The sequence below is a fragment of the Sinohyriopsis cumingii genome, chromosome 9, assembly GCF_028554795.1.
Source record: "Sinohyriopsis cumingii isolate HCF-2022 chromosome 9, ASM2855479v2, whole genome shotgun sequence".
NCBI classification, from domain to species: domain Eukaryota; kingdom Metazoa; phylum Mollusca; class Bivalvia; order Unionida; family Unionidae; genus Sinohyriopsis; species Sinohyriopsis cumingii.
Window position 1 is genome coordinate 66,261,532 of NC_142969.1, and position 12,377 is coordinate 66,273,908.

General features: G+C 35.1%; 1 protein-coding gene across 1 annotated transcript in view; it reads left to right on the plus strand.

Annotated features, from left to right (window-relative positions):
- LOC149791941 (protein CDV3 homolog) overlaps nt 1-12,377 on the plus strand; it is a 35,148-nt gene that overhangs the window by 13,294 nt on the left and 9,477 nt on the right. The window contains exon 4 of the mRNA XM_089970460.1: nt 9,823-10,021. Coding sequence (XP_089826586.1) covers nt 9,823-10,021 — 199 coding nt within the window. The remainder of the gene's footprint in view (nt 1-9,822; nt 10,022-12,377) is intronic.

Sequence of the window (12,377 nt, forward strand, 5' to 3'; positions counted from 1 at the left end):
TATGAAAGAATCTGCAAGCAAAGATTAAAAATTTGAAAACCAGTCTGTTCTCTCCTAACCAAGCCATACATCTGCTATAAAAAGAAACCAAGGTCAAAAGTTTGAAAGTAAAACCATACATGCCAACCCCTGACAAGGAAAAAGTGTAATTCAAGTGGACAAAAAGAGGAATCCACATATGTTAAAAATTCAATAAACAATGATTTATTTGCCCCTCTCATCTTTTAACATCCTTTACTGCTTCAAGTTGTCATATGTAGCACTTTTAGCTTTAGAAAGCAACAGATTTTCAAGTTGCATTTTAAAACACTTTGTACCATCTGAGACCATGAATGTTTTGCACACCAGTAGAGCACAAAGTACTGGGTTACTGAGCCTGCATCTGAATTCACTTTAATTTTGTTAACAATACTGAACAATCTCTCACAGTCAGCATTAGAATGGTAAAGAACCAACATTCCTTTCATAACCTGACAAAGAAGAGGAAATTTATATCTTCCAGTGATTGTGTCTTTTAGCTGGGAAATAAGGTGCCACTGCACATCAACTCTATCTGCATTAAGTATATTGTCAGGTAGAATGCCAACTTTATACTTCAGGAATTCTCCTTCCAGATGATCCAAGGTAGACAAGGATGGTAATAGAAAGAGATCTCTCTTGACAAAGAATCTAACACTTTGAAGCTTTTTGACTGTCTCTCATTTACATCAGCAACTGAAGCATTTAATATCACTTCATCTCCATAGGGGAATTTATGGAGCATGTTATCACAGGCTGTAGCATAATAATCCCTAACATTATCATAAAACACCTTCACAGCTAGAGTAGAATTGTGTTCTATGAATTCTCATGCTTCTGCACCAATAGCAAGATCTTCATTATCTTTCTATTAAGAACTCAGTAAATAACACCTCTGCATTTATAACATTCATGTCCGCACTTTAGTTCTGCTGCAGATAAGAAGTTACCTTAGTACTGGAGTTCGTAAGACGATCTAATTCATTGTGTTTCTTTGTTTTCAAGTGTTTCTCCACATAAAATTTACCACCATGCCCAATATTAAAATCGTTTCTGCACAGACTGCAATGAGCATGATGCTGCCCTAGAATACAGGGACTCGTATCGTTACTTAAACTGACCTGTCATACATGTACATGTATGACAGGTCAATTTTAAGCAACGATACGAGCCCCTGTGCCCGAGAATGGAACGCTGTATTATGCCATTCATGTATTCATCTTTGAAGGATTCATTTTTTGTTCTTTTTCTGACCCACCTGTGAAATTCTTTGAAAAAATATATGTGCTCTAACACAAACATCGACTAGAATATATCTGAAGACTTTTAGCGCCAAATAGTAAAATTATTTCCATGCGGCCTGCAATAGACATCACGTGATGCTGCCCTCATGTCCTCATCTTTGGAGGATTCTGTTATTTTATGTTTCGTTTATTTCTGGCCTTTTTCTAATCCATCTGTGAAAGATATTTCTGCTCTCATACACGCATCGACTAAAATAAATTATACTTTTTAGCGCCAAATACATAAAGACTGGTTCTGTACTAAATATAAACTAGAAAAAAGAATCTGCGAGTAAAGATTAAAAATTAGAAAACCAGTCTGTTCTCTCCTCACTAAGCCATACAGCTGCTATAAATAGAATATGAGGTCGAAAGTTTGAAAGTAGACCAGCATGTATCTGGGTAATAGGATAGTTGCTATAAATAGAACATAATACTGTTAGGAAAGTGCACGGACAAGCATACTCTTATATTGTAGTGATGTAGTTACGTAGAAGCCATCTTTTCTAAAATATGGTCTGTGGGATCAAGTTGGCATTCTACCTGACAATGTACCTCATGCGGACAGAGTTGATGTGCAGTGGCACCTTATTTCCCAGCTAAAAGATCCAATAACTGGAAGATATAAATTTCCTCTTCTTTGTCAGGTTATGAAAGAAATATTGGTTCTTTAGCATTCTAATGATGTCTGAGAGATTGTTCATTATTGTTAAAAAAAAGATAAAACTGAATTCAGATCCAGGCTCAGTAACCCAGCACTTTGTTCTCTACTGGTGTGCAAAACATTCATAGTCTCAGCTGGTACAAAGTGTTTTGAACTGCAGTATGATAGACTTGCTTTTTAAAGCTCAGAGTGCTATATATGAAACTTAAAAGCAGTAATTGATGTTAAAAGACCAGAAGGGGTAAATAAATAATTTTGTACATATTTATTATGTTATATGTGGATTACTCTTTTTCTGCTAGAATTACTTTTTTTTGTCCACTTGGATTACACCTTTTCTCGCAAGGGGTTGGCAAGTATGATTCTATATATGCAGTAAAATCCAGCTTCAAAGAAGCATAGCCGCTGTTTACAAACTTTTCAGAACTATAATATATTTATATAAATACCCCTCTAAATATTACTAGAAATAAATACGTTCTCATTCAAGGTAATAATATGTAATAACTTTTGTTCTTGTATATGCATCTAACATCTCTTCAAATTACCTATAATGGGTTGTTCCACTTCCTGATCCTATCTGTGCAAATTAGCACAATGGGCTTACCCACTGCAGCCTTCAAACACATTTTGCTTGCTTTTGTCAGCCAAATAAGTACACTGAAATGGTGGTTAATACCTGACCTCTTTGCCTTTAATTGCTGCTATTTAAACTGCCCAAGGGATAGTTTACATCAGCTCCAGTAATGACTGTTTACCATTAATATATGTTACATGTAACGGGTCTATTCTAAAAGCGGTGGTGTTGAGGATTGCCCTTTTGTTTTTGGCTTTTTTGGGTGAAGATAACTGAAAATTGTGTTTTCATGAAACATGAGCATGTCAGGGTTTTTGGGAATACAAAATCATAGTTTTAGCATGAGACGCCATGCTTCAATTTGATTCAAGTCAGATATCTATTTCACTTAGGACAGGGTGTCATCTGATGTAGATTGCTCTCTATTATGACAGGTATGTCAACATGATGACAATGCATTTACACATTTCATCAGCAAAATCAAAGTTTCCTCAGGCAAATTAAATTATTTTTTGACAAGCCCGACGTTCACCTCAGAATACACGATGGGCCCGATCTAAACTTAGAATGACCATTAGCATCAGGTTGTCAGATATTTTAACGCTGCTTGCAAGTCTTAAATAGCATATCGTTATTCATTGTTACTGCTGGGCCTGATACTAATAAGACCCGAGAGGTTCAAGAATCGGGTTTCCCATGCTAACAGGGAAACTGGTAAAATAGGGAATGAGAATAAGTTTGTTCTTGATTCTGAATAGTCCAGTAATTTTGCACAATTTGGTTCAAGGTTGATAGAGCGGTTATGTGCAAGATATGTTAGATATTTAAATATAACAGATTGCAATGTCGATTTGTTGCCTTAAATTACAAGAATTAAATTTAAGTATACAGATGAGAATCAATTTACGCCATAGATGCATTCCTGGAGTTATGGCATATATCAAAACTGGCATAAATGAAAGATTATCTTCCCATAGGATGCTTCTAAATTAAGGAAGTTCTTGGGCAAATTACTAAAATTGGTCATTGTTTTAAATTAAATTCATAATTGCTGAATAGAATTAGCAAATCATGATAGTAAGCATCCTCGCATGATTAATAGAAATGGTGCCAATCCATCATCAAATCTGGCCAACATTACTAAATATAGAAAACGTCAAAGCAATTTCTTTTCAAAATCCAGTCAAGTGGATTTGTCGGAGAGCATCCTGGCATAAACAGTTTTCAGATTGTACAGATAATGCCGATACACTCTTAAGGAGAAAAACGTTTGCACAACATTATCTCAGTGCTGATGGATAGATTTTGGCAAACTTTGACACAGTGTCTTGTCTTTGGGGCCTTTCAGTAATGTACATTTGATGCCAGTGTACTGTCAAATACAGTAAAAACTGCTATGAGCGACCACCTGTCATTTCTGACCACAATCGTAATGCACGGGTCGATTTTATTATATAAACACTCTGCTATGAGCGACCACCTGCTGAACGCGACCAGTGACTGCGATATCTTGGCAAAATATGAATTTTTACACTGTTATGAATGACCGCATCACAAAAACGAGGATAAACTCCACTGACCTTTAATTAATCTCTCTAAAGACAACCGCTCATACTGTTCTAAATTTAAAGAAATAAAAAAATAGGCTGACTACCGATGCCTGAATATTGTTTTAAGCTATGCCTATAGTGTTTTATAGTTTCTGTCGGGAACCAGACCAAAGGATATGTAGATTATTTCCTAGTCTGGTTCCCTGCTTCATATGCTCCCTGCGTTGTTCTCCGCTATTCGTATAGGGGTGAGCAACGCAGGGAGCATAAAGAGCTGGGAACTAATTATTCCTGCACTTAGCCTGCTTTCCGGCCTTATTGTAGGACCCGGTATCCCTATCAATGACCGTATTGCGAGAACACCACTGACTTATATGTAATCAGTTGTTGCGACGATTGATTAGTAATGATTGTTCTGATAAAAAACAAACGTAAAAGGAATATTTTAAAAAAGGATTATTGCTACCAGTGATTGATGCTACAGTCCGTAAACCAGGCTAATGTACATGTCACAAATTGCTGTTGTAGTGCCAAGTTGACGTAGTGGTCGTGTATATTGTTTGTCTATAGAGTTAATCCATATTGCCAGGAGGTCATTGTCTATTAAACTAGCAAGAAAGAATAATTTGCGGGCTTAGAGTGATAGTGTTCAAGATTTGTGATGTTTGCTGTATTTACCCCCGATGTTGAGTGAATTGGTGACTACCCCAATCACAAAGCTGTCATCTATTCAAGTTGGTGTGACTGAGTTACATACTTTGCTTATATAGTTAATCCCTGTATGTCATCTTTCATTGAAGCTTTTCTGGGTGAATGGTTATGTTTCCGGATGAGATAATTGTTTCTTTTTGTTTCATTAATTGTTAGATATGCAATGCACATGTTTAGATTTTTCATATTTTCCAACAGCCCAGTCAAAACCGTCTTTACGTTTGATATTGCAGTTGAGCACTAATAATTTTAACACCTAGAACTTTGATAACAATGGACAAACCTCCAACTAAAAATTTTTTTTAAGGCTGTAGAAAATAACTATTGTAACTGAAAGAATTTGAAAAAAAGCAGACCACTTGCAACAAAAGTGGTTTAAACGTCGGTAAAACAAATTTAGGTTGTTATAAAGGAAAACGAGTTATTCAGATATGATTTTATATGCTAAAATATGTGATCTTCAAATGCAAATGTGATTTCATTTTTAATGATAGAAGTATATCTTTAATGCTATATAATTTTGTTTTTAGATGAATGTATACAATAATTTAGCAAAAACTATTAATAAAGAACAGAATATATGTACAGTGATTGTGGTTATTTTTCTTGAAATTGTTCTGAAACTGGACCTTGGGAACATCTTTTTGTACAAATCTGCTATGAGAAACCACCTGTCTTGAGAGACTGCTTCTTGTTGGCAGAAGGGGTGGTCTCTCATAACAGGTTTTACTGTAATACATTTCAGCATTACATGTCCGTTTAACCCATATTTCTTGGCCAGTAACTCTTGCTTTTGACTATTAAGATGTCAGACAGCAAATAATCCCAGGCCCACTTGGTCCTCTTCTTGGCAGAGAAAGACAAGGGAAGTAACCTTTGATAAAATATATTTATTATCACAGGTTTGGAATAATGCTGAGTTCTTTTCTATGGAGAATTGTAAGAAAATAAAGTGATATCTGATTTTTTTCAGAATTCAAGATTAATCAATTTTGATAGATCAGATTATAAAAAGGAATGTATTGTGATTGTAATTAATTTTTGGGTCATTTATCGTGAAGAAAAAAAAAACGTATTATAACAGTAATACTCTTAAGTTAAAAATAACTGATAAATATAAATTATAGGGCCAGCAGGAAAAACATTGTGTGAAAATTTAAAAATACATTGTACTCTCTGAGCCAAGGGTGCACAACACAACTATTTACATGGGCCTGAATTGACTTCCAGATTTTGTGCACCCTTTCTATTATCAGCAGAATTAAACGTGGCTTAACTAACCAGACTCTCATTTATAACCATTATATGTATCTTAATGTCAGAAATTCTTTACGTATTTAACTATGTGCACGATAAAACGTTTTTGCTTTGATGAGTGCATATTTAAAGTGGAAACCATGTCTAAGTTTATCATCTCTGGCAGTGAAGAATTGCAAAATATTTGACCATACTTTGAATATTTAGAAACAACTTGGATATTTTTGGTTCAATATGGTTTGATAGGTCATAGTAAATGTTATTTATATGCTATCAGATGTATTGTGTTTTAAGTAATTTCATATATTCGGTGCCTTTACTCACAAGTTGTTTTAAACGCAACACTTTCAAATTCAGGTACTAAGAGCAACAAAAAATAACCCCAAGTGTCCTTAAGAAAATCCTGTGAATTTTAGTAGTGAATCCAGGATAATCAGATATTGGGAATTGAATCGGCGACCTTATGTTATTCAAGTTCAGTGCTTTAAACACTGGGCCACTCAAGTAATGGCTTCAGTGTGGAGGGGGGTAAGACAGCCTGGTCCCAGGGGGCAAAGGGAGATCAAGGGGACACTGCTGGTTATATCCGTAACGTGCCCTTATTTTACAGAGAATGTGTATTTGTTCTTCTAAAGAAAAAAAGTGAAACCAACATTAATAGACTATGTAGCATTTTCTTTTCTCACTGTAGTTGGAAGACATATATGAATTTGCATTGACAAGCTGACATGAATACTACACAGGTGAGGTATATCAGGCCTACACGTGGCTTCCATTTTGTAAATGTGACAGCCCTCATTGTTCTTGATTGATGACTGATCATTCTAATTTCTTTGGAATTTAAAAGCAGATGAGAAAAAAATATTTCCATTGTTCATTCATTAATTTTCATCATCCAAACAGGATGTGGCACCCCAGGCGTCTGAGTGGTCTATAGCACTTGTCTTTTCCAGTTCACTCACACCTCAGCTGACTGCATGGATTGTGACTTATATTTACATTTTTGCTGGCTTAGTTATGTTATTTGCTTTTGTCTCAAGACCATATAAGTTTTAGGCCTATTAAATGCAAACTAACCTTCATAAATTTATTAAACTTGGTGAGTGGATGTATCTTGATATAGACCACTCTACTGGCCTAGTGGTTAGAGTGTCTGCTCCTGATGCGGGAGGTTGCGGGTCCAAACCCAAGCCAAGTCATACCAAAGACTTATAAAAATGGTACTAGCAGCTGCCTCGCTTGGCGCTCACCATTAAGAGGTTAGTGTTGGGACATGTCAGTCTGGTGTCAGGGTAATGTGACAGGGTGGGGCATGATGCCCAGTGCTGGACATGACTGTAAACTGTCACACTGCAGACATCTTAGCAGTATGACTGAAAAAGTGTTAAACTACATTAAACATCAAAAACACATGTATCCTGACAAGTTCTGTATAATTTTCCAAAAGTCATGTCACTTATATTTTATGCTCATTTACTTAGTTTAATTTTTATGTTAACAGTTTATTTCTTGTGTGCTGTTAATGTTCAAGTAGATGATTTTAAAAAAATAATACAAAAATAACATTAAAAACATCTGTTTATCAACTGATTGCCTCTGATTTGATACGACAATAACAGTATTCTTTTTTGTTTTTATTCTTTTGTCTTTTATGCATTATAATGGTAGGTAGGTGGCTTCACAGTATGTCAGCACAGTTCTGGCCACATAATGCCAATTAACAGTTCAAATTTCAAGTTTTAAAGTATTTAAAGTTCAGATGTAAAGATAGAAGATTGAAAGAAATCTTGTTTTAAAAGGGACCATGATCTCTTTAGCATAATAGTTTTTTTTTTGCGTATGTTTACAGTGGCTAATGGAGACTTGTGAAAGTAGAGATGATGTACTCACTGATTTCATTGGTTGTGACAAACACAGAAAAAAAGTCCTTGAGTACTGTACATTGCTATTTTTTAAAATTATGATCAGAAAACAATTTTTTTTTAAAAATTATGATCAGAAAACAAATTTAACTCCACCTTCAACAACTGGAACATCATATCATGTCATTTACCAAATACAGCTACCATCTTTACCACAGAAGTTAACGCAACACATAAATCATTGCTCTAGATTGAAACCGATCAAAACAATAATTTCATTATCTTTTGGGATTCATTTTCCACATTGAAAACTTACAGAATCTTAAATTTGCCAATTTCCTAATATCCCAAGTCTCCCAGAAACATGATCTGCCTATAGAGTCTGGGAAAAGCTGTACTGTTGGCTACCCCGTCAAGTTAGCATCAGTGGCTACCCCGTCAGTTAGCATCAGTGGTGATTTGAGCAAGTGAAGCTGTCATAGCTGCCCAGCATTCACCCATTTTTGGAATGAAGATGCAGTATGGGAAATTTGGATATTACCCCAATTAACATGTTCTGTATTCTTGGCAAAATACATTGAATAGTGGTATGTTCATATATAATTAATTGACGAGGTGGTATTGTATTGCTCAATTTCAAGATGAGCTTGCTTGATGCATGCATACCTCCTGAAGTTTTAACTTAAAGTGGAGCATGTAACGTGACAGTGAAACATATATTTGTTGAGTATTTTGACTTTAAAAGTGTTAAAAAAAAGTTAAACTTGATCTGTGACTCTTTTTTGCTAGTATGTTTGAAAAATTTTAACTTTATAAACGAAAGCAGTTAATATATCCAATTACTTTTTTGATCTGTATTTAATGTTTTTATGCTTTTTCCTTTTTTTGTTGTTTTGCTTTAAATACCATTTACAGAACTTTGGCTTATTTTATCTTTTATCAGTTATGTTGTAAGAGAAAATATTCATTTTTATTTGGAAGGATTTTATCTTCATAAAGGTTTTAGCAATCAAATTTTACACTTTTACAACCTTTTTAAGATCATTGCTTTTTTTTTTTGAAGGACACTTTTTTACATATATTTGAATAACTGTATCTTCCAAATTATTTAGAGTTGTTTTTTAAATAGCTCTATATAGCCACTGTGTATCAAATGAAATTTAAATTGGACAGTATTTCATATTGTAGGAATAGCTGCGAGCACAGATCCCCATATTTATATATCAACAAATTCTCCATTGAGAAGGAACTCTAATCTGTAACAAATAGTATTCAGCCCAGGTGATTACTGAAAATAGATCAACGTGAAGACAGTGAATGGTCTTGATTTGACCTGAAAATATCAACCCATATTTCATTGGACACAAAATGGATTATCTCTCAACGTGACAACGTATCACTTAAGATACATGTGATTTTAACGGGCATTGATACATACAATGGAACTTGTCTGTTGATTATTTATTGATGTATAAAATATAATTAGCAATAAAAATGTACTCTTTTGTGTATGAAACAATTAGTTATAACAATGTACTCTTGTGTTGATACAATGTACTCTTGTATTAATAACAATGTACTCTTGTGTGTATGAAACAGTAATAACAATGTAATGTACTAACAATGTACTCCTGTATTGATAACACTGTACTCTTGGGTTCAGTTTCCTGAGAGGAATAATGAATAGGATCTGTGACCAGTTGAATGAAGAATGTAGTGACAACTTTTCATGACACAACTAATATTTGAATCAGACATGGAAACTGCTTGCACATTAACAAATCTGTTCAGTATGGAACAGTGTGAGACAATAAATAACACTGCCTTCATGACACATACAGTAAGCTGGATACATTGTGTCATTACTTTGATTATCTTTGAGAATTTTGATTATTTTCAGCCCCAACAGCACCTGAGAAACCAAAGGAAGATTCGACAGCCTCAAAAGTTGGTAAATATGTTCCCCCAGGTGCTCGGGCTGCTGCTGCATCATCCACACCATCAAGCAGTACTCAATCACGTTACAAGAAAAAGGCACCGAATATCACCAGTGAGGAGGACTTCCCAACTCTGGGAGGTCAACCAGGACATGCAGACAGGTTTATAGAATTGAATATTTTTACCCTTCACATTTACCTTCTTGTTTTTGTTGTAATGAAGGGAGACTTATAATGTTAGAGTATTGAAAACTTGCAACTCTAGAGCACATATATGCTTATTTGGTCCATGAGGGAAAATCACCAGCATTTTCAAGATCTCCACAATTTACTGAGAGGAACAAACTAGAGTCATATCCTTTTTTGATCAAGACAGTCTGCCTTCAGTCCTAATGCTATTAATTGACAGTAAAGCCTGTCTGTAGCAGCCTTTGATGGGAATAGGCATATTTTTGAACACATGTGACCGCTGAACGCAGGTTCATCTTTCAGACTTGGTTTTTAAACAAATACTATGCTCCAGATACCATTATTATTATTATTAAAAGTAGTAGTAGTATTATAATTGTGCTATCGACGGATTTGGTTTAGTGCACTATTCAGCAAAAGAGTAAATTTAATGCACATTCTCCCCCAAACTTATGTTTTAGAAAATATTACTAATCAGTCATTAATCAGTCTTATAAACAAATACATGTGGGGTATTGTTGGTATACTCATTGCAAAATAAAAAACATTAAAAAATGTCTTTGGTACAAACATTACTTTCATGCAGACAAAACTTTTGTAGATTAGACAAAATGAAATGGGGTGGCTGAGTGGTCTAAAGCACTCACCATTGCAAATCACTGCCATCTCATCTCTGTCAGTGTGGGTTTGAGTCTTGTGCTTGACCAGTGTGGATACATGAGAAAGTTCGCCAGTAGTTTCCCATGGATCATTGGTTCTTTCTCCATCAGTTATACTGAGCACCATGTAAGACCTATCTTGTGCTGAAAAAAGGGTGTTAAACACCATAATAACAACAATAACAAAATGAATTGTTTATAAAGGAAGTGAAACAAATATTGTCACATGATTCTTTTGTCATTATCTTGTGCCTGGTTTTGTTCAAGGTTATTTGCTCTTTGTGAGTGAGGCCACAAAAGCTATATTTAGCTTGTATTGACCATGTTATGGTCTTGACAATTATGTCCAGTCATAATCATCAAATATAAGAACTCGACAGCTGTGCAAAGCCAAAACTCTTATTGCAGCATTGTTTAGCCCATTTCCTGTAAATGCTTGTTTTTATAGATAATGATATAATATTAATTGTAGTGGTACATGTTATAATGTACTTAGCCAAGACATGTTTCAATAACAAAAACCTGAAATTCAGTAAAGAAAACCTGATATTGGGAACAGACACCGTTAGAGATAATTGGATAACTTACCGTAACATATGAAATATTGGATCTGGACACAGACTTAAAATGCTGGCCACATGTCACATCAGAGGGGTAGCCTCCCATGAGGGGTACTTTCATACACAAACTCAGTGAAGCCTTAAAAAAAAAAAACTGGTAATGTAGAGGAAATGGCAGCTTGTGAGGGGTCCCTTAAAGAGGGGGGCCACTGCAACACATGAACTGAAACATTGTCTGCCATTACAAACAGGTTTCTAAATATTGAATGACCCATTACCTTTATCAGAAGGGATGAATCTCTTTTATCTTTTCACAGATTAAATACTTTCATTGGAGATGTTCAGAATAAGAGCTGTTCATGTATGTTAGCTTGAAAAAAGTCTGTTCTTAAGACAACGGGAACCTTTTAATAATTAGTGCTACTTTAACTGAAGATATTAAATGCATTTATTTGTAGCTTTCTTACTACATACACATACTTGTCACAAATACAGTCCCTCTCTGGAAAGGCCTCCCATCTTGTACAGCAACTTTCCAAGTGCAGAAGGGTGGCCTTGTAGGAGAGGGACTGCTGTATGTTTTTTTTTTGTTTTTTTCGTTAAAGAAACTTAACTCTCCTTTAACCGACTTCGGCATATTCTCAGCTACTATCGCATTTGATCAAACTATAATTTATGAAAACAAACTTGAAAATATGCTCACTTTGCTTGTGTAAGAATTTGATTCAGTCAGGATAAAGACTACAGAGTAAGTATTTTCCAGTTAAAGCAATTAGACTTTAATTCGTGGAAAGGTGTTAATATGGGCTGCAATATCAGTTATTTTTTAAGTATGTCAACCCAAACATCATGAATGTCTTGGTTGCTGTTTTGCATTCTTGGACTGTTAGGCGTGCTATGATGGACCCATTTCTTTTCATTAATTATGTGGAGTCCATCTGTCTGTACAGAGCCATATTGGTCAGCTGCCATGAGGACATCGTGTATGTACAGTACCATTACAGACCCATGTCGGTCCATGGCCATTATAGAGGCAGGTCAGCACAGTGCTATTGTGGACCAATATCAGTCCATGGCCATTATATAGGCAGGTCAGCCCAGTGCCATTAC